Raw genomic sequence first — 24,278 nt, 5'->3', positions numbered from 1 at the left:
GGGCATATGCCCCCAAATCTGTGTGGGGTGGAGCAGGATGGGCTGGGCTGGGAAGAGCCCCCACAGCCCTGGCCTCAGTCTGTCCTGCCCTGTGCAGATCTGGGGGCCCACCCTGCCCCCCCCGCAGTGTCTTCCCAGACGAGCAGGCAGAGCTGTGGCGGGAGCTGCCAGATGAGCAGAGCGCAGCATTGGGAGCCGCGCCCCCCTCCCCGAGCCCCCCAGACAAGCCGTGGCTCCGTCCTGTTCCAGACCTGGCTGGGCAGGGCTTGCCCCAGCCCCACTCCTCCCTCACTGCGGGGGCCCTGATCTTCCCCTCCAACACTCCTTCCCTCCCCCTTCCCCTATACCAGACTTACCAGCTGCATACAGCTCTCCAAGCTGCCGAGCTGTGCTCCTCACTGCCTGCATGCTGTGTTGCAGATGTGCGCACACATGGGCATTTATCGGCCAAATTATCACCCACTTCAGGCTGATTTCTAATACAATCTATTTTCTTTATATTGGTGCCAATCCAATATCAGACTGATGCATCAATGCACCTCTAAAAGTTAGATAATTATATATACAAAAGATGTTAGGATGGCATCATGCTAGAACTGGCAACCTTTGGGCACCTTTACACATGCCAGACATGTTGGAGCAGACTCTATTAATTGAGTTGGCTGGAGCATGCTAATTAACATGCTCCAACAGCCTCTGGGTCACGTCTATTCAGCATCCCCATGTTTCAAAATGGTGGCAGGGGCATTTGAATTAAAGCTCATTCAATGAGCTTTAATTCAAGCACCCTCGGTGCCAGCTTGATGTGCAGGACTCTGAATACCAGTGATGCTGCGGGTGCTTTAATTAGTGGCTAACGGAGCTGCTCTAATTAAATTGCCCCCACCTCCACCCCGGAGCACATGTATAGACAGCATGAGCATGCACCAGTGCACTTCAGTTTCAAGCTTCCTCAGTGTATGCACACGTATACAAGCTAATCTTTCATTGCTCCATCATTTTTCAACAGCTGCTTCCCTTCCACCATCTCCAAGTTAGCAGTGTTTAATTGTGCAACTGCAGGCTATTTTACATTACTTTCATTCTGGTGATTCTTTTTCCCATTCCTCTAACAGCCTTTCAATTCTCTTAACTATAAGCAAGTACGCCTTCAGCACAGGTATCTAACCAGCATCAGGAAGAAGTCAGAGCAAATATTGTTTTCAAGTCAATATACTGCAAAGGCTTTCAACATTAAGACTGCTAAAGAATTTACATCCGGGTAGGAAGTGATCTACTTTGAATGGCATCCCTACCACCAGTAGGGATATTTACCAGTATTTTCCAACAGTAAGTTATTAAATTTAATGACTCAAATTAGGATTTTTGTCAAGACTTAAATATACAAAACCAGAAAGAATCTCTATTTCTTGCAGTATGTTGTTACTTAACATTTAAAATTAGTCAGAGGCATAGTTTGCAATTGGAGCTTTTAGGCCCCTACTTGGCCTCAAACCTTAACATACATTTAACTTTCAGCACTGTAGTGGGCCCTCTAGTTTCAATGGGGTTTCAAAAGCTAAGCATGTGCATGACTGGTTTTTGTGAGCAAAATATTACCTTGAGGGTATAAACATCTGCCAGAACCATACAAACTTCTTGTCTTTAAGTACTTGTGAAGTATGTAAGATAAAATGTGTTAACCCCTTTTACTCCGCACAATGCTGTGTACTTAAGTTAAACTGTGGTTCATGCAAGTTAACTGAAAGCCATTTCTGAGGCAAGCCTCTCAGGCTGTGTGTTCTTGCTAGCCATCTATTGGCAGAGGGAAAGCAATTTAGCTTAGAAGGGAAATATTTGTGCATAAAAGGGACATGCTGCTTGCCCTGTGTTTTGATCCAAGTTAAAACTCAGGATGATCAGGATGGCCTCAAATGAGATGTCTGTTTACATCCTGAATCTAGAAACAATCTTGAATCTCATAGTCAGAAAGTGATAGAATAGTCATAGCTATCAACACCACACCCCCCCCTTCCAAATTAAGGGGTCAAGCTTCCAATCATAAACTTACTTTTCAGTCATACTTATGTATGCATTTTTGAAGTGCATAATACACACATGTTAATGGAGACTATGTTTTAACTATAGAAACACACCTGGCTCATGCTTGAAATATTAGCAAGGATTGCTAAAGTCTGCAATTCACAGTACTGATTACTACGTTGTTTATGTTTTTTCTTTTTTTAATACAATTTTAAAATGGGGCTGAAAATTTCTGAACCATAAAATGATCAAATTTGGTCAACTGTAAGTATTAAGAATGTGCAACCTTTTATTCTAGTACCCAAGGAACCACCAGCTATTTAAAACTGCACCTTTAAAATTATTCACAAAGTTTAACAAAAATAAATACAATTTCTATGTTTCTTTGGCATGTTGTAATTCAAGGCGTCAGTACTTTTCAGCAGCATACTGCAACGTAAAAAACATACTTTATAATGCACTACTGGATTCAGCCTTACAAGGAATATGTAGTACAATGCAAACTTTAATGTCAATATATACAGAGCTTTAAAGAAAACATCTTTTAAAAAATTAAATGAAATAAATACAATATGATACAAAATCCACAATATGTTTAGAGAAGGAAGTGATAGTTACAATATCTGATAAGGGGGACCGTTTGAATAGTTTAATCTTTGAAGTACCGCAGATAACATGCAATTAAATTGCACTGTTTTCAATTAATGCCCTTTCATATATTGAGTTTTATGGCCAGTCACATTCCAGAACAATTTTAGCTCTAATCAAAAACATCAGTGCATTGATGCAAAAGTGCTTGGGAAAATAATGACAATGCAATATAATTACAAATGTTGCTCAGATGCCTAATGCATCACACAAAATAGTAATGCTGTGCCCTGCAAAGGAGATGCCACCTTTTTTCAGAACCCTAACAAAAAAGCGAGAACTAAAATCACTTATTACTTTAAACGGCAACTGAATGACTGTTTCTGAAATACATTATAAGGAAGTATATAGGCCAATTAAACTTTAAAGATCCAATACATGCCAATTTCAAAATAGGTTTTTTTCATGAGACTTTCCTTGTATATAAGACACTCCATAATAAAGCAAGGATCTGTATTAAACTTATCTAATTAAAAAAACAACATAGTCTTTTGCTATTAAGCTTTTAGATATTTAGCAGCTTCTCATTGTTAAGTTTGTCACTTCAGTATTTTTCTATTCACAAGGGAATATGCAGACTTATCACCAAAGAAATACTGCAGCTTGGGAACAGCTATTTTTTAAAGGGAAAAATGAAGACATTCAGGATTCAGAATGTGCTTATTTGCATACCTTGAATGCATTTACTTGAAGGGTGGCACATAACATAAGTACAGTGTTTGTGACATTTATACAAACAGATAAAACATTCAGCAACATGTGTATGAATGAGCTTATAAATGATTATGTGCCAATTGTTAAGTCAAATATATGTATAGTTAAGTCAAATATACAGACTCTCCCGTGCAATGTGGCGGGGGTGTCAAAAACCCCCACCACACTGCAAATTAAGCAGTGCAGTGAATGCCTGCATGTGTGGCATGTGCCACTGCAGTGCTACAGACCTGTCTGTGGTACTGCACAACTGCACATGCATGCTCATGGGGATGCATCCTTATGGGGCTCCATAAAAACTTATCTCCCCAAATTTAGCAAAGAAGTTGAACCAAACCTAGTGAACTTAAAACAAATACCCCACCCCATGAGAAGTTTTTATCTTTAAACATAAAAGTAGTTCTTCCAGTACTACTGTAGCACTGAAAGAAACAACTGCTACAACAGTGTACAAAACCCCATTCACTTAGCTGTTTTAGGCTTAAGTTGGCCGAGTCAAGAAATCTGGATAATCACTGCACTTTTGGGTAGTTTATACACAAATGAGTCTCAATCCTTGCAGCCTCCCCAAGCTCATAATGTTACCTTTTGTTGGGGGAAGGGAGTAAAATAATAAGTGGTATAGAAAAGTGTTATGACACTTATGAACATAACGTATAATGAATGATTTCTACTGCTTGTTAAAGAACATCTTAAAACTTGGCAGAAGCACAGGTTTGTTTTAACTATCACGTGGTCCAATCAATCTTTTTTGTCTCTACAGTATACCGTGAATATATAAATTCATGTTTAAAAAAAATATTAAAATAGTCAGAAAAAGGACAATTGAGCTTTATAGTGGGAATTTGAGCATTTACAACTGACTCATGGGGGATTTCATATTTATGATATTTGGGGATAGTTATGCTGTCTGGAGTTGTTGAACTGTATAGCAGTGCAACCACCATGGGGACAGCATCTGTAGATCACATCAGGTTTTCAGTGTGGCCAAAGGAATGAACTTTTTTCAAGCAAAAGGAAAAATCTGCAAGAGGCTAAAAACTGTGCGTTGAATACAATCAGAAGACAACAAACAAACAAAGGCTTATGATAATCTCTTCATGGATACTTTCGGTTCTCCAGCAAAAGCTGCTGGTGGTGCCACAGCGTAACTTCTGAGTAATGGGGCCAGCAAAGTTCTGCACTGCAGAATTTATATTTTGCAAACAGTACACCTCAGTAAACAATCTGACAGCGCACAGAATAAGGAAAGTCTTACTACGAGTCTGCTCTCGCACCAGTTAAATCCAATGGGTGCCTATTTCAGTGGTAGCAGAATCAAGCCTAGGTAAATTAATTTTGCAAACAAGAGTAGAGATTGCAATTGGTGCTGCTGAAATACTACTTGCTTGCACCTATTTTGCTGGAAATGAAAGTGAGAGTTACTACAACATTGGATCATTTTAAGCAGGATGGCAGTGTAGTTTGCATTCCTATTTTTAAAGGGACTTGAGTACGAAATAAAAATTCACACTGTAACTAATTTATAAGCTTGTACCACAATAAAATGGCAACAAATTAAACAATCTTTGATTGTTTGAAAGCCATTTGTAAGTGATGCAGATTCTGTTAATTTCCAATGAGACAGCCCTTGGCAAGTACAGACTCAAATAATTCTGTTTTCATTTTCAAACTTTTTTTTCCACAAATTATTAATGAGAAGTTCATTTTACATTTAGAGTTTCATAACTACCAGGTTGTACCTAAGGTGGCATTTTCCTTTATTATAAGAAATTTCAATTCAATCCTCAAAAGAAAACTAATAAATGAGGTGGTCATCAAGCACTACAGCAAAACTGACACGATGAAATTGTAATCTATAGGTCAGATTTGATTTTGCTTACATTGGTTACAATAAGCATACCTTTTCCCTCTAAACTAAAGATGAAAATAGGCACATGACATGTTTGTGACAAATACAACAAAGGTGTTATCTATGTACTTACTTTGTGAAAAGACTAGCTTTGCAGTATTGCAGTCAGCAAAACCATATTTTTTGCCTCTGGACTACCACCTGTGTTAGAGCGTAACAACATTTTACACACTGGCAGGACTAAAATTACAGAAGATGCTCTAAATGTTGTATTAAATAATCAGCATAATTAGCTTATTTGCACATTTTTCCTCTTTAATTCCCCTTGCCCCCCACATCCTCCACACTGAGAAAATCCCCAAAACACACTATTTATCTTGGACTGCTTATTACTGATTTTGTGCAAAATGCTTGTAAGGTGCTTACAACAGTGCTTCTGAGCAAGTTAAATGAAGATAGCAGTGTAAACACAGCTAAATCACTCAGGAACAAAGCCATTAAAGACCAGCTGCTACCTTATGGGGTGAAGGAGATGGGGTGGGGGAAACAATTTTGAAGATAATTCAGCTCAACATTTTAGATGTTTTCCTTTCCTCCTTTTATTATTAGCCTTGTAATCTGCATTATGTCTGGATCTTTGTGGGGGTTTTTTTCCAATGTGCACTTTATTTCCCATTTAGTCTAACCTTTTGGTAACCTTGATTTCAGAGCAATCACTTGTAGTATGACAAATAAAATTACAATATTATGCTGCAAAATAAACAGAAGTGAGTGCTTACCTGTAGGCACGGGTCTAAATAGTAACAAAAAAGAACAAACAAAATAAGTAGCAGAATTGTTTCTAAATAATATGCTTTTCATGTGGCAGCTGCATTCTTTGATATCTTTCAAGCATTCAAACAAGCACCTCAAAACAGGCACAATTGGGCTGTAATTTTTCCAAACCCTATTACACTCAAGAAAATGTAGTACTGGGCATGATTTGCATGATACAATACACATGTTTTCCATGTGCATCATATTTTAAACCTACATATATCCCAACCTAAAACACTTGTTTAGCAAAACTATTTCCACCTCCTCCACTGCAATAAATAGAAAGCAGCAGTACATCTACAGTACTCCCAATGCCATCAAGTACTTCACAGATATTTAAAAAAAAAATCAAAATGAAAACAAATCAGAGACTATTCTCCACATTTTAGGCTCTCAGTAGCTTCTACTATAGTTAGTATTTATCCCAGAATCCTCCAAAAGGCTTAATTTTACTGTTTAAATATGCAAAGTCCCTTGTCTTTTCCCCAGGATTAGCATCTTATGACTTGCTTAAAGCATCATCTGGAATCAGAAATTCATTGCGAGCAGATCAGTTTGGATAACACTTGACTTCAGTCAGTTTGAAGTGTTCAAATCTAACAATATTTTACTGGTATATTTTTCTAATATTTAAAATATTTAATCATCCTATTACCTATTAGAATGGTTGTGTATTATGGTCTAAAATGTGTGACATGTTTTATTTCTATGAACTGCACTATTTTTCACTTTACTTTTAGATGCAATTCAAAGCGCTGGTTTTGATTTAGAAAACCCTAAAATGATATTGGCCCTAGCCTGGTTGCAGACTAACTGTCCCCTTGTGATCAACCATAGCAGTTAAGGTCAGACTGGCAGCAGGATGCTTTCACAACAGGTCTAAAGTTACATAACCTACTCCCCATTTTTAGTTAAATGAAGTCCCATATCTAACAATCACCTGGGCACATGACAAGGCTTATTTCCCCAGTTTTCCCTGGTGGTTAGACAAGTTGAAGGATTTTGCATTTGTCTTTTGTAATATTTATACACACCCCCAGAGATTCAAATATAAGCAATTTTACATAATGTTAAATAAATAAAAATAATAAAAATCCATATGCCAATTATGCTACAATAAAGTGTCAGTTTACCTTACAATCCAGGACAAGTTAAAATTGGATATACTGCTATCCAATAGAAAAGACTGCCAAAGAAACAGCAATATGGTCCTTGTGCAGGATAGGCAACACAGAGTATATTGGTTTATCTGGAGATATAACATCCTACCCAAAGTCGTACCAATACCATTTAGGCTCTTGTTTTTCAATGTTATCACTTTTCACAGCTCAGTGCAGAACAGTTAAATCTTATATGGTGAAAGCAGATGCATTTCTCTAAGCTTATAATTATTTGTGAAAAGGTACAAAGTGACAATAGAAACACCTGTTCCCCTCTGTGAGATCACCTGCTTATCACTGCTTGCTGTGGTCTACAAGTGACCATTTTAACATAAGTACAGGCCTAAGATGCATGTCACTTTTTAAATATTTGTATGTAACACTTTTCAATTCTTGTCACCAGAGAAGTAGAGCTCCTAAATTAGCACTAATCCACTTTGCACTGGAACAATGCACCTGTTAGTCTTGCCTTACAATCGATGAGCTAAACAGAGTCCCTTCATAAGTGCCCAACTACAAAGAAATTTGAGAACCAACAGATATTTTATGAAAGGGCCTGATGCTGACACTTACGTACAACTTGGTTACTGGTAATGGTCCCCTAAACCATTTGTTTATGAACCCAGGGAAACTATACAGAATGTAAAGTAATATTTGCAACAAATCTTAAAAGACAATGTACAAAAATTCCTTATGGTTTGTGTAACATACCCGGACATTCAACTTAAATAAACATGGACACTGCCTTTAAAACACAGTATGAATCCCCCTGAACCTGTGGATTTTTTTTTTTAAAAAAGGACTTTTATAGAATTCAAGTAGTTTAGCAGGAAACCATATATGCCTTTTGATCACAGGTCAGGCAAAACAGAGCCACTTGTTGGTTTTTCCCTTGCTCCAGTTTGGCTAAGGCGCCCCAGTGGATCTATAAGTCTGTTGATGTTAGCTTTTTCATGCTCCGTCGTTGAGCTAAACTTGAAGCTGCGACAGGCTCTAAGACTGGCTGAAATGTCTTGTGATTCAGTGCAGAATATGTGGCAGCCATGGCCCCCTAGAAAACAATGAAATAACAAAAGTTCACCTTCATCTAGAAACTACTGAATATTAAATAAGGTTTTTATAAAACAGTGGAAAAGCCACAGAAATAGAACTTCTTTTTATAATGGTTTTTTTTTCCTGGTGAAGGAATAATTAATGTTTAATATCAGAGGTGCGGTGGTGGCTGCTGGCACACAAGCCCCTGGGGCAGGTAGCTGCTGGGTTCCGGGACTGCCAGCGTCTCCAACCAGCCCAGGCAGCCGCAGGCATGATGGACTCATCCTGTGCAGCTAGTCTGCTGCCAAAGCAGCTGCAGCAGCGTTGCCTCCGCACCAGTGTCCGGCCAGGTGCCGCCTGCGCACACTAGCCCAGGCTGTCATGGAGCCACAGCCAGCTAGGAAGGGCCCTGCTCCACAGCCCAGCCCCACTATCCACCTGCCTCGGCCCAGGGCTGAGGGGGCTGGCTGTGGGTGCTGCTGACAGCAGGTGTGGAAGGGCTGGCCTGGGCCAGGCCACGGAGGCAGGGCCCTTCCCAGCCCGGGCTGGGTGCAGCGAGCTGGGAGTAATCCGAGTGCACAACTCCTGCAGCCCCAGCCAGCTGGGAAGGGCCCTGCCCCTGTGGCCTGGCCCGGGCCGGCCCCTCCATGCCCTCTCAGCACTGCCTATGGGCCAGCCTGGCTCAGCCCCCACCCCAGCACTGCCCATGGGCCAGCCTGGCTCAGCCCCCCCCCCAGCACTGGATGAGGTGGGCAAATGTCAGGGCCATGCCAGCCAGCATCTGGCAATGCCCTTGCCCCTGTAGCAGCAGGGGTGGGATGACCTTGACAGGGGCTGCTCTGCTCTAGCCAGGCAGATGCCAGCTGCGGTCCCCTTGGAAAAGAGGGGAAGGAGGGGGAATAAAACTCCTGAATGCCCCTTTGCCTTAGGGGGCCGTGCCCAGCCGGCGTCAGACCATGCTCCCCCCACTTCTGCTCTGGTTCCAGAGCAGAGAGGCGGGGCCAGCCCTGACCTCTGGAGCAGAGAGCACAGCCCAGCCCAGGGCTGAAAGCATGCAGGGATGCTGGGGGAGACTCTGATTTAACTCAAACCAGGAAGAGGTCTGGGAGAGAAATTCCATAAACTAGTTTGACCCAAATCAGTTAAGTCTGATCTACATTAAACCAGGTTTATTTTAAACCAGTTTCAGCCATTCTGAAAACTGGTTTATGTGCACTGAACTTATGTTGTTACAGGTTTAAGTCAGTTACTGATGACTTAAACCATGTAACTTCTGTTCCTAGCCTACAGGTATTAATTTTTGAACTTCAGTCTTTGGATTGAAATCATTTGGCAAAAAAGAATGGCTTGCTACTGACTTGCAGGGATGAAATTTCTCTGCTGGTGCAGCTCACCATAGATTTAATAATATATATCAGTAGAGAATTCAGCTAAAAAACTGCAATTTTGTAAGAAAACGCTTTCATGCCTAACTACATGTTAGACTAAAATAAAGTCAATATGCATGTACACTGTACTAAAGAGACTAAGCAATTGTGTCCTAATTTTCTATATTTTACTATTTCTTTATTACTTACTACCAGACCATGTTCATTTAAATATACATATTATAAAGCACAATACGAGAAATATCTTAAAAGCATGATATGAAAACGGAGTTGATTCTATAATGACTGGAGACCTGCCAAATCTTAAGGAAAACTATAACATATACTTACTTTTACTTATAAGTGAATACTTATATGGCCCATACTACATGAGTATTTGAGAAAAGTATCAATCTTTTCTCTTTCGGTTAGTAGAAAGGAGGAAAAGGTCAATTAGTTTATCAACAATTTGTCTGCTTATTTATGAATGAATGAATGGCTGCACTGTGTAAAGAAACAGTGAGATTAAGTCTAAGAAATGCTTCTATAGTTAGCTCTGGAAGTGGCTGGTTCTACAGCTTCGTTCCCACTCCTGTGAAAGTTTTGATCTCACAAACTAAACTATTTGGCAAGGAGTCAGTATACAGCAGAAAACAGCTTGATGCTTTTGTAGAAAATCATAAAGTATCTTGTACTTGTTAGTTTTGACTTAATGTTTATCCTTAACCTAATTAATTAATAATCAAGTATGGAAATACGAATCTATCTGATCTACTGGATTTACTTGAATCCAAACAACTTTAAATTTAAAATGACCTTCCAATAACTAGATTCTACACATGGACTATTTAGACATGTTATAATTTTCCATGTACAGAATCTAATTATTGGAAGGTAGTCTTAAATTCATATCCCCTCCCTCTTTTGACTGCAGTGAGGAAAGCAATGGCAGGGAGGCAGGTTTTGCATGGGGGCAAATGATGGGGGAGTCAAGTGGCCTGTCCCCTGCCCTCCTTGCAGCCTGTTTTACCTGCTACTTGTTGGGGATGCTGGTGGCAGGGGGAACATCTTGCCCCTGCCACTTGCCACTCCCAGCTGGCTTCCTCTCCAACTGCTGATCATGCTTAGTTGTGGCTCTAGCTCTGGCCTGGCGCACAGAGCACATGGTGCCTCTGACACCCATCAAGCCAGGCAGCAGCAGTTGCAACAACTCTGACACCAGGCCCAGAGCCACAGCCCCACTGCTGCTTGGCTGGCTCAGGGCTAGAGCCACTATGTGTTCCATGCCCCAGGCCACAGCCAAAACTTCTACTGACAGTAAGTGGCAGAGCAGGGGGGCAGCCAACACAGGGGCAGCTGGAAGGGTCAGGTCAGAGCTGTAGCAGAGCTGTGTCTACCCCCCTCACCTTATATTCAAATTTAAGGCAAGAGACTTGTCCTTCCCTATGCTGAATAGGGAGTCTTGGATTGTGGGCTCAGCTGCTCAATGGTTCAGTGGGTGGGGAAACTGGCTACAGGGAAGGAGTCAGAGAGTTCTCATGAACGGATCTGTGTCATCCTGGCGCGAAGTGGCCAGTGGTGTCCCTCAGGGGTCTGTGCTTGGACCAGTGCTTTTCAACATCTTTATCAATGATTTGGTTGAAAAGCTGAGTGATTTGGGTGAAAAGCCGAGTGAAAAAAAAGTGAAAAAGCTCCCTGGCCAAGTTGGTGGATGACACCAAGTTATGGGGCACTGTGGTCACATCAGAAGATAGGCTGCAGATCCAGGTGGACCTGGACAGGCTAGAGAGTTGGGTGGACCAGACGCAGATGAAGTTTAACACTTCCAAGTGTAAGGTACTCCATCTGGGGACAGAGAACCCTCAACATACATACAGGCTCGGTGGTGACAGCTTGACTTGCACCATGGCCAAAATGGACCTGGGGTAATGATTGACCATCACATGAATGAATATGAGCCATCGGTGTGAGGCAGTGGCCAGCAACACAAACAACACACTGGCATGCATCGACTGATGCATCCTGTGTAAAACTAAGGAAGTGATATTCCCACTGCACTCAGCACTGGTGAGACCACAGTTGGAGTACTGCATCCAGTTTTGGGTGCCACAATTCAATAAGGACGTGGAAAAACTTAAAAGGGTCCAGAAAAGAGTGACCTGTATGTTCAGGGACTTGCAAGGCAAGCCACATGAAGCAAGGCTGAGGGACTTGGGGCTTTTTAGCCTAAAGAAGAGAAGGTTGAGAGGGGATTTGATAGCAGTTTACCGCTAGATCAGAGGAGTGCATCAGGAGCTTGGTGAACAACTGTTCACTAGGGCACACCCAGGGAAGACCAGGACCAATTGATAAACTCCTGGAAGGCCATTTCAGGCTTAACACCAGGAAAAACTCCTTCAGTCAGGGTGTCCAGACTATGGAATAAATTCCATCCAGAGGTGGTGCAGTCACCTACCCTGGAGGTTTTCAAGAGGAGACTAGACAGTCACCTCGCTGGGGTCACCTAACCCCAGCTGTCTTCCTGCCTACAGCAGGGGGGCTGGACTCAATGATCTACAAGGTCCCTTCCAGCCCCTAACAATCTATGAACCTAGGATTAGAGTAAATACATATGTATAATAGGATGTGACAATCCTAGTACCTGAAAACAAAACAACTCTGAATTTAAGACAACCCCCCATAATTAGATTCTATACACGGACAATTTATAAATTTGTGCAATTTTCCATGTATAGAACCTAATTACTTAAGAGTCTTCTTAAATTTGTCGTCCACCCCCACTGCAGTAGGAAAGCAGTGGCAGGGGGGCAGGCAGTAGGAGGGTGGTAGGGTTGTCTGCCCCTCTGGCCCCCTGCTTACCCTTGCCTCAGCAGGCTCTAGCCCTGCTCCAATCAGGGGCACAGAGCATGTGCTTGCTCTAACCCAGCAGCAGCATGGCACTCCAGGCCTGACTAATGCCTGGCTAGTGCTGCCACTGCTACCAATCCAGGCTAGGGCTGGAGCAAGCGCATGCTCTGTGCCCCAGGGTGGAACAGGGCTAGACAGAGCAAGGGTAAGTGGTGGGTGGGGAGAGGAAGGGGACAGGGAAAGGGGAGGAAACAGAGGGCAGAGGGTGGAGGGGAATAGACTGCAGTTACAACTGTAATTCTGCAAGTGGAACCAGACCTAGAGCCATAACAGCTGCCTGTCCCCACCACTGTGGGGACAGGGCTGGAGCCACAGCAGCTGCTTGTTCCCCCACCACCTCATACTCAAATCCAAGACAAGGGGCTTTTCCCCTCTGGGTTATCGGGGGGGGGAGGGCCTCTTGGATTTGAGTAAATATGGTAAATCCAAATCACAGAGGAGAGCATCTGGTAGCCATGGCTGGCTATTCTGTCATTTAATATCAAGAGCCAACATAATGGCCAATACAAATGTTACAGAAGGTAACGAAAGAGAAGAATTTGAGAGAGCAGCTACTCTCTCTCTCGCCTCAAAAATACTTCTTATAAAACCCCAGTCTTGGAGAACAGGGGTAAAAGGGATTTCTGTGGATGAGGAAGGAATCATGCCATGGAACAACTGGGCCCTCCTTGTATCTACTGCCACTTCCATTTGCATTCCCTTTCTTCCTCTGTACTACTAAAGCTGTCAGACTATTAGCTCTTAATCCTCTGATACTACAGCATCAGTGTAAAGTACAACCCAAAGTGAAGCATCTATTGGAGAAATAGACAAACCCCTTTGCAAAAAAGTCCTTACCTATTTCCATGCTAAAACTATTTGCGATAAAAGAAAAAGTTCAAAATCCATTTTAAACTTTAGGAGAATTAAAGAACAATATTATGTTCGCTTGAATTGGGAATGTAGACAGTCAAAATACTGGAATCTGAACAAGACTGTATCCCTTCCTCCCCACTTATCATGCTTACAAAAACTGATATGAAAAGCTTTTTGCTTTACCTTCACTAGATGTGGTGCATCTTGTCTGTTTAGTTGATAGTGTGGCAGCTGGTCCCTACAGGCTATCCATGAGTGTTTTAATACTTGCTCTGCTGTGTAGCGTTGATGTGGATCTACATGAAGCATATGGGATAGCAAGTCCTAGATTAAAGTTACAAAAATACATACACGGTTATATCCAAAAAAGAAAAAACAATACATTAAAGTCTAAATTATGATAAACACTAAAAAACAAAAGAGTTGCACTGACAGTCTAAAAGGCTGCAACACAAGGAAATCAGCAACTGAAAGTAGAGCAGTTGGTAGCTTGACACTACAGAGATCCAAAACCAATGTGCTGTGCTATGTAGGCCTTTACAAATTAATTCAAAAGGCAAACTTTTACGCTAAAGGGTCTTTTAAAATTGTTTGTTTTAAACACACGCTTTATATCCAGTTTACAATTGGTGCAACAGATAAAGAAAGGGTGGCAGGCAGAAGCTGCAGTGGTGGCAGGGATGACTTAAAGATGACCCTCCAATAATAATTAGTCTATACATGGAAAGTTATAACAAATGTATACATTTTCTATGTATAGAATCTACTTATTGGGGAGTTGTCTTGGATTCTGGTAAATGCATTAAGTTGATTTATATTCATATCCTTTGATATCCATAAAACTGTTATGCCTATGTACAGCTTACTTCTCCTGGATAAGCTAAGTAAGGGGAAGTACACCTCAGACAGTGACAAATACCTATGGGGGGTGGGGTAGAAGGGAGGGTGATTTCTGATCAGAAAAAAAAAGCTTTTTGAATGCAGTAGGCAAAACCAGAATATAATCCTTAGGGTAGAAGTTAAAGCTAGAAAAAACGGATATTGAATTTAAAAACGTTATGATAATTAGCTAATGGAATAAATTACCAAGAGATACAGAGAATTCTTCATTACTTGGAGTCTCTTAGACATTCATTTCTTAAATATCGCTCTCAAGATGTGCCACAAGCTAGGTGCAAATTCAGGGATTTGGAACAAAATACTACAGCTGATTTAAATCAGGCAGTCAGATTAGAGGATCAATAATGTGCTCTTTCAACTTTTAAAAGTCTATTAACCTGTTACTGTCAGGTTAAAAAAATTTAGAACTGAAAACATCTATTGCATTAGTACCACCACACATTATTGAATTTAGAAGTTTTAAAATGGTCTAATTTTTACTATTTATAATGTCTGTTACTCTGCAATTCATCTAGCTAGTATATGAAGAGACAACTTAGTTTTGCTCATTGATTTTCATGTACTAGCATAATGTTACAACACTGGATTTGCAAACACATTACAAGTTGAAATACTCAGATGTTAAGTAGGTGGCAGTCATCTGTTTCCCCCACAACTTCTTGGTTTGAGTCACATTTCTTAACATTATGGGTTTTTGTTTTGCTTTGATTTTATAACACTCCATGCCAGATAATTAAGCTAAATACATTTCCCTGTTTCTCTTCAACCTTCATATCAGTCAGTATTCTTTAAAACCTTTGTTTCTATTTTTTTTCTAGTTAAATCCAGCAGTAAATTAAGTCCTATATAATCATAACATTTAAATTAAATGTAAGCTGTCAAACAAAAATTATATGCACTACTTATGCTATTTCTTTTCGGAAACATAGAACAACCTCCCTCAGCATTTTTCTGAAAAAGCTTCTTCTTGGATCTTCCATTTAGTATGATCAGATCTTGTCTTCCTATTTTTTTCAATAAAGTCTTCAAATAATCTTTACAGGGACTCTTGACAGTTCAAGACTGAAACCAGAACTGCAGTTTTTATGTTCATTAACTGAAGGATTAGGAATGGTTAGTTTTAGACTACTATCTTAAAGTCACTTAGATTTCTGTGTTCAATGTTTCCTTTAGACATGCTGGACATATACTCAAAAGCATATATAAATAACTTTTAAAAATGTGTTTTCCTGTAAACTTCTATCAATTCTTCCTAGTTTACTGACTACATCATCTTGTGAAATCACAAATACCATGGACTGTAAAGAGAAGTCTATTATTCTGTCCTGCTATATCCTAGAATATAAATCACCAAACTAGAAGATGACATCTTTTATAGTTGTGGGGTGAATCAGTTTAATAAAACAACACTTATTCTGTGCTGACTGCCCTCTATTAGCCTAGTGAAATCAAGTGCAGCTACCCAAGTTTCAGTTTTTTATTTTGATTGTGTAGTTCATTTCTATGCCAAAAATTTGGAGGGCAATAAAATGATTAAGTGTGCACTGGGAACCTGATGTCCATAAAAGAATGGTGCTCATAAGTAGGACAGCCATATGTCCAGGTCCGACACTCCAGGATTCCACAGCCCAGTCCCGTCCGGTTGGCCACACCTCCTGGGCCCGAGTCTGGCAGGGAGATGGAGTGGCATAGGGTGCCAGGCAAGCACCACTGCTCTTGTGCTGGAGCAAGGACGTGCCATGTGCAGGTGGGCTGGCGCCTGCTCCAGTCTGCTTGCCTTTCTCCCTGCCAGGCTCCGGCCTGGGACTTTTGACCAACCAGCTGGGACGGGGCTAAGAAACCATGGGTATAGTCACACTGCTTATAAGAGAAGTAAGAAGCATGCATCTGGAGGCTCAGCTCCTTCACCCTCCCTACCAGGAAGACTGCATAGTTTCATAATTAGTTTTCATCTCATTTTAACTGAGGGCTATGGGAAATGTAACTCAGGTTTTATCTATACAATGACATCACCATTCTTGTTTTCCAAAGAAACTAATCTTCCAGCAGGAGAAATATTTTACACTACAGATTGATCCATTTAAATTACTCTTGCAAGTGTCACTTGAAGTGTTAAATATATGCATTCTGAGACACTATAAAACATTCTGCCTTTATTAAACATAGCCCTTGATCTAGTCGTAACATAAGAAAGCATCAAAATATACCATATGTTCCATACTTAAGAACAACTTTAAATCAGTTGTATTAGCATATGTATTTTTGAGTTATACTAGTCAATTATTAGTTTAACTTGTTTGCCTGCATTCTTGAGAACACCAAAAAATATAAAAACATGTATATACCTTTGCCGCATCTGAAACAGTGTCCCAGTTTCCTCCACTTAAGGAAAATTTTCCACTGCCTATCCGGACCAGGATTTCCTCAGGAGTGTCATTGGGACCATTTGCAAAAGGAGTATAGCTATTAAAAAAGCAACAGCAAAGAAGGATTGCATATATATGGAATTATTCAAATATATATATATGACATAAGTAAATCAATTAATGGTGGGATAAAATGAGAAATAAGCCATAAAGTTATTACACAAGATGTGTAATAACTTCATGGATGGTTCCTATCAGATCTTTGATTGAAAATGTGGCCAGTGCTTCCAGCCTCCAGAGCACACTGGTGCCCTTCAAGACTGCCGTGTGCTCCAGAGGCTGGGAGCGGTTGTCAATTGACTGGGGGCTCCCAGCCACAGGAGCATATCGAGCCTTTGGCCCTGATTCACTTCCCCAACTGGGAGCTCCCATCAGCTGAAGGTCATAGCCAGGGGAATGCAGGGAGCCAGCCTTGCTACTTGCTGGTGCAGGAGGAGCCCAGAATCATGATCCTTGCAATCTGATGCTCAGTCCCATGATTGCACCTCCTGGCAAGCACATGTGGCATTGCAGGAAGCGCAGTTGTTGCAACTGTACATCAGATCCCCATTGCACATTTAATTTAACATCCATCAATGGCCTGAATCATTTAATGGTGTCTTAGAGATGTGCACCAATCTACTAGTAGCAGAAAATACAAGCAACAAGCCCAGTTACAGGAAAATTAAACTTAGAAAAAGTGTACCAAGTTTCAGAGGCTCCTATTAATAAGGCTGTTTTAAGAAACTTTAAGAAAGCTAATAAATATACCCAGCATCATTCTTTAAATTCTTCTGTTGAGACAAATCCCTTAATTACAATGCATTTAACTATGAAGAGCTCAGAATTATAGTTACTAAAAACTTGTATAAAACAGCCTAAAAGTTTTTAGTAGCCCTGAGAATATTACACCTTAAAATGCTACAAGTTAGTGTCAAATAAAATTTAGATAAAACAAAGTTCTGTTCAAGTTAATGAACTGCACTGTTTACAAATTCAACTACTTCTCCTCACTTGTAATTTCCTGACACAAATGCTTTACTAATCCAAGGATATATTAGTGGGTCTGCATTTCTAAACATCTCACTGGTTAGGTCTCATACTATCAACATTTAGATATACACAAGTATTAAATCTTTTTAAGATCTGCAAAATAAAAAAATATTAAATACCTGGGGCTCATCTGAACGTTAAGATCTCCAGAAAACAGCTAATTAGGTTTTATAATCAATCATACATTAACTAATCTGATTAAGTTTTGAGGTATTATTTTGGTAACTATCATTTATTATTTTATTTTAATATCTTACCTGGTTTTATGATTGATCTTATTTTTACTTTAAAAAAATGCTCCCTGGGCCTTTTATGGGAACATATAAATAAAATGTAAGAAGTTATAAGTAATTGTTATTATGGAGGACAAAGCTGTAATAATATCCAAACTTATTTAAGTTGGTTTTGGCTCAGACAGCGCAAAAAGTCTCTTTTAAAAAGCAAAAAGACTATATTAACTCTTCATTACTCAAAAAATTAATTAAAAAGCACAGTTGTTTAAAATATTATTTGTTGGACTAAAAATTATGAAACATTTATGTGCAGAAACACACTTAGTGAAAATTTACCAGTTGAGAAGTACAAATTACTAGAAATGCACTCATACCATGTCCATGTCATATCAGCACTGATAAAAGGACAATTAACATTATTGGCAATTGGCTTTTTTCTGGCTGATGTGGTCAATAATGTCACCGATAAATTTGCTAAATGTGCACAGATGCAGCATGCACTCTGCCAGGAGTGCAGCCTGGCAGCTCAGAGAGCAGCATCTGGCTGGTCTGTGAGGGGGAAAGGGCGGTGGAGGGGGGGGGGGGGGGGGGGGGGTGTAGACTGAGGACCCCATAGTGAGGGAGGAAATGGGGCTGGGGCTGTACAGCCAGGGCAGGGTAGGGTGCTGGATGGAGCCATGAGCGGCTTGTCTGGGGGGTGGGTGACTCCTGCTGTTGCGCACACTGCATGGCAGGCATGTGCCCCTGGATCTGTGCATAGGGAGAGGGCTGGGTGCCCCGCTTGGGACCTGGGGTGGCGCTGGGCTCTTCCTGGTGGGGGGGGCGGGGGGTGGCGGTACTGGGAGGGAGGCCTATGGGGGTACTAAAAGAATAACCAGAGTACTAAAAAAGCCCCTATGTATATATTTTGTATTTCTTTTATAAGGAGAATCCTCTGAAGGACTATCACTTCCAATTATTTTTTGCCAAGTTTTCAAATGGCCCACCCAAAGGAAGCACAATTTCTACTTCCTAAAGCATAGTCAAGTGAAAGAAGCAGTATTTACATTCAATTTGAATAAGGGCATGGACAAACAATACATTTTTGTCAGGACATATGCCCCTTTTCCAGCACAAGAAGTGAGCACATATGCATTACAGTGATTTGCGGCAGAAAATTTGCTCTTTCAACCAGAAACTTCTCTAGAGAGTAAAATTTTGTAGCATCACATGTAATGCCTGTACTCTTACATTTGGTGCAAAAGGAGTCCCTAGGATCCCAAATATCCCAGTCCTTCGCTCTCCTTTCTCTCCCAGCCAAAGAGGGATAGAGGGAAGGAGTACGGGTTGCCTGATAGCCCAATCAGTCACAAGCTGTCAGTGAGACCTGCTGCTGTCCCCACTTAAATAGTCCTGTCAAAGGAGGGCAGGCTGTCAACGACTGGACTCCCCTAGGGACAGGGGGACTCAAAGAGCAGCACTTCGTCACCTCTCAGCTGGAGAGCTCACCTCTGAAGGAACTGTGTAGCTCTTCAGCCAGGAGGAGAAACTGTAAGCCCCCCCTTCTTGCTACATTTTATGGTGCTGCAAATTCCCCTGAAATTCTTAGAGCTGCAGCTGAAAGCCTGTCCATACCCAAAGGCCAGCCTGGATTTCTGTCCAAGAATATTACGACAGCCTGTGAAGGCTATTCCATACTTACTACTAAAAACATGTTATGAGCGATATTGCTGTTCAGAGAACTATATTTCTGAGAATTACCAAAATCTTCAATGCCACTAGACAGTGAACCTTCTTGAACAAGAGGAGTGTCACAGACATGCCCTATGGAGCCATGTCATCTGGCCTATATGGCTTCCCAGAAAGGGCCAGAAATGTGACAGTGGGACAAGCAGCAGTAGTGTTAGTTAATACAGCTACCAGCAATTACATTTTGCTGGGACTCATCTCGCAGCCAAATTTCCAGCCCCGTGGGGAGCCCCATGGGCTGGATCCAGAGTGTGAAGCTGTCTTCTGGCCTCCAGGGTAGATGCTGGCAGGAGGAGCAGGAGCTACCTATTGCAGCTCCCAATCCTAAGCTTCCAGTCCTATGAGACAGGTAACAGGGCTTCAGACTCCAGATCCAGAATGCAGACCAAGGTCAGATGAGTCCAACAACCCTGTTCTACAAGATGACAGGATTAGTATTCTGGGTTGTGACATTTTTACAGTCAGTAGATTTCTGCAGGAAGAATACTAGAATTATACAAAACCAAATTCCAGGCCTAGTAGACATCAGAAAACTGAACATCAGAAAACTAAAGCCTGAATTGCAAACTTTTGAGCTTAAAGTTAGCAGAGAATGTACATTAAATATGGCTTTTTAAAAATATATCTATTAATTACATACTATTATTTGCATTCTGGTACAGTCATATTACAATTCACACTGATGAACCAAATATATGGATGGTTACCGACTAGAACAGACATCAATCTATAAATCAGAATTTGCTGCTACATTTAAATCAACTGTCTTCCTTAAATGACCAGTGTACCACACCAATAGTCTTTTGTGGCAGGGCAGGCTTTATTAAATTAAATCACAACCTCAATTTATTATCTTTTATTAAAAATATGCACTTTGATTTATTTTATTTGGAACACTGCTAAAGAAGGCATTTGCTAAAGAAGGCTGACATGCATTGTTACCCTGAAATCTGATCAGTAAAAAGCTGCTTCAGATACTCTGCAAATGTGGATCTCCCTACAGAATTCTGTCATGTTTGTACCACATTTTCTTTAAAAGACATGTACACATTCCTATCTAAAAAGTTGCACACATCCTCAGAAAATTAGTTATATAGAGGAAACAGCAAAACCAACTCCACAGACAATTCTGACAACTGCACAAAGTAAAACTGAAATTAAGAGCAATTTATCTCATCTTTCAGCTACAGTAATATCTTCGGTGTTACTTATACTTGCAGGTACTTGTCTGAATGATGTTACCATTAAGTTGACAGCACACTTAAACTGATTCTAGGTTTCACATTCTTCTACTAACTTGCATTAAATGTTACTACATATAGGAAACTGAATTAAGGAAGCATTCATCTAAATGCAGGCACTATACTATAATCTGCATATGTCCAATGTGCCACAAAGCCAAAAAGTTTTATGTAACTTGTTACCAATAAGAACAAAAACATACACTTTATTCTGGGCAAATAAGGTAACAGAACAATTTTTTGAACTATCACACCTAATCAAATCTCAGTGCTGCAATCAGATCTGAATACCTACATGTGTATATCAAACCAAAATTACCATGAATTAAAGTATTAAAGCTGTGAGAAAGTTCTTACCCTGCTAGCATTGTATAAAGTAGGACACCTAAACTCCATATATCACAAGCAGCATCATATCCCTGTCGCATGAGAACCTATAAAATAAAGAACTATTAAACTTCTATTTACTTGATGTACGTAGAAACTATAGGAAGGGTAAAATAATCCCAATATTATTTCAGAAGATTAAACAAACACGATTTACACTTACATTCCCTTAAACTATCACAATATTTTGAAGGTTTTGTCCTTTGTCTTCAGTCTGATGGGAGAGGGCAAGGATAGTCACAGCTATTTTTATTATGCTCAAAATATTTCTTGAGATGTTAACATTGGACATAATACTATATAAACCTAATCTTAACATCCTTAACCAAGGAAAACTCCCATGGAAAAAAAATCCATAATTAAACCAGCCCTTCAGTACTGTATTTAAAAAAGCTGAGAGATGTGCAAATGTACAATATTTTTAGTGTTTTAATGTATTACTACTCAATCTCTAAAAGGAACGTTTTCTTTGAAAATACCACTCTGGTAGAAGACACATGGTAGAATTGTATGACCTAAAGCAGAACAGATGCAGCATTATCCAAAGGAAAAAAGCTGGGGGTGGGAGTGGGGGAAATGGAGGGGCTGGAAAACATGGTAAAGCAAGCATGATTACTTTAAATGCTCTCTCAGAAAAATATAAACAAGATAATGAAAATACTACTATTATAAGCCTCCAAGATAAAAAGATACAGCATGATGTACAGTAAAAATAAATAAAAAAAATCATCATTTATAAACAAAAACAACTTGAGCGCTGGATTGAACACCACTGCGTTCTATACTCCAGTGAGATTGAAATCAAACATGAAGAGCTTGAGGGATTACCACAGTCTGAAGTTATAATGGATTTGGACAATGAGTCTACATTAGAAGATCTGCAGAAAGCTATTAAACTGATCCCTGGGAACAAGGGATCTGGCAATGACTGCTTGCCTACTGAAATCTACAAATGTACCAATGACAAAGTACTTCAAAAGCTCCATGAAGTTATACTGCTCAGTTGGAAAGTGGAAGCGGTACCACAAGATTTTGAAGATGGTTGGTTTGTACCATTATACAAAAACAAGGGGGACAGAAGCAACTGTGACAACTACAGAGGTATTTCCCTGTTGAATATCATTGGAAAAATTGTCACTAACATTATTACTCCCTAGGTTGCAATCACTGGGTGAAAAAAATCTATCCTAGAAGTCAATGTGGTTTTCACTTACGATGCTCCACCACTGATATGATATTTTCAAGCAACTGTAAGAGGTGTAGAGAAAAATGAATACCACTGTACATAGCCATCAACGATCTGAGGAAGGCCTTCAATTCAGTTGAGACGGAGCCTTTTTACTGTTTTGAAGAAACTGGGTTGATCCCCCAAACTTTTGAAAATTCGCTCATTACATTAAGGTCTGAAGGCAACTGTAGTGTATGAAAACAAAGAATCAAATGCCTTTGACATCAACAATGGGGTGAAACTGCGGTGTGTCTTAGCATTCAAGGACAGCAATGATAGCATTTATCTTCAAACCAGACTAGATGGAGGCTTGAACAACATCACAAGGTTTAGAGCAAAAACCAAAGGTGAAAGCTGGTTCTGAGAGATTTTCTGATTGCAGATTACATGGCCTTGGTTGCCCACAGTGAATCTTCCCTGCAAAGTCTCTTGGGAAGATGTTCTGAGTCATGCAAGAGTTTTGGTCTGACAATTAGTCTTAAGACTGTGACCATGTACCCAGGAGTAGAAGAATGAATACCCGACATCGCTCGGGAGGGTAAATCTCTTGGAGTCAAACAGTTTTTGTTACTTGGGTTCTATGATCAGCTGAAATCTTGACCTCCAGACTGAACTAACAGAATCGGAAAAGCAGCTAAGAAATTCAGGCTATTACAGAAGATGCGAATCTACGAGACTTGTGTGCTGTCATCCCTGCTTTATGGTTCAGAAACATGCACGTGCTAGACATATCAAAACATTGAACAGCTTCCACGTGAAATGCCTGTGTAAGATCCTGAAAATAAAGTGGGAAGACAAAATACCAAACAGAGGTGCTAGAGCATACAGGACTAACACTTGGAAACCACGATCCAGAAAAGGAGGTTGCGATAGGTGAGCCATGTCAAGAGAATGGGAGGAGATTGTATCCCCAAGAATATTTTGTACAGTGAGATTCAACACAGCTTTAGAAAGCAGGGTCCCCCTCTGTGACAGTTCCATGATGTGCAAAAATTATATGAAGTCATTCAACATCAATGGAGAAAGCTGGGAGTAGCACACAGAACCCCACCCAATCTGGAGGGAACATATGGCACTGGATACAGCACAACATGAAGCTGCTTTGATCCAGAGGATGAAAGCAAAGTGAGAGAGAAGAAAGCAGTGTGCTGTAAGCTTGGACTAGAACTCAACAACACACGGCTTTGTGTAACTTGTAAAAAGCTGCGCCACTCAAACTGAGCTTGTCAGCCACAAGTGGATTCATCAGGCACCTGACCTCTTAGGTTTACACCATGATCCAAAGGATACACAGCTCACTAAAAGAAACACAGGGGAATTTGAACAGACATAGTAGCCTTACTACATAATAGTAAGTCACACAAATCTATGATAAAAGTTATCCCTTAAAAATGTGTAATAACTTTATTGTGTGGGAAAGTCAGTACATGAAACTGCCTTGTGCCCATTCTAGCACTCAATTGCATCCAGAAGTTGTTTGCTCAATGCAAACCAGGCCCCTACTGCCTAGTGTTCGGGGGCTATAAAATGCAGGAGGCAACCAAACTTGGGAGAGCCGGTCCTCTCATTACTCTTTACTATGAAGTAAAATAGTTAAGGAGTAAATTTATTTGGAACTGAATCTTTTGAGGCAGAGTAGTAGTTTTTACAGAGCAGTGGCATACAAAACATAAAAGGAAAACATAAATTCTGATTAAGTTGAACCACCATTTTAGAGTACTAGCAAT

At 40.4% G+C, this 24,278-nt stretch overlaps 1 protein-coding gene across 1 annotated transcript in view; it reads right to left on the bottom strand.

Annotated features, from left to right (window-relative positions):
• Positions 1-392: 392 nt before the first annotated feature.
• Positions 393-24,278, bottom strand: part of LOC102368134 (ribosomal protein S6 kinase alpha-6) — a 70,046-nt gene continuing 46,160 nt past the window's right edge. Inside the window, exons 18-21 of the mRNA XM_025208022.1 lie at positions 21,294-21,370; positions 16,622-16,739; positions 13,560-13,700; positions 393-8,263 (exon numbers count right to left, since the gene is read on the bottom strand). Of these exons, the coding sequence (XP_025063807.1) occupies positions 8,138-8,263; positions 13,560-13,700; positions 16,622-16,739; positions 21,294-21,370 (462 nt within the window). The 3' untranslated portion in view covers positions 393-8,137. The remainder of the gene's footprint in view (positions 8,264-13,559; positions 13,701-16,621; positions 16,740-21,293; positions 21,371-24,278) is intronic.

This window comes from Alligator sinensis, unplaced genomic scaffold, assembly GCF_000455745.1.
Source record: "Alligator sinensis unplaced genomic scaffold, ASM45574v1 scaffold666_1, whole genome shotgun sequence".
Classification (NCBI taxonomy): Eukaryota; Metazoa; Chordata; order Crocodylia; family Alligatoridae; genus Alligator; species Alligator sinensis.
The sequence above is the reverse complement of the archived record's forward strand: the minus strand, read 5'-3'. Positions and strand labels throughout refer to the sequence as shown.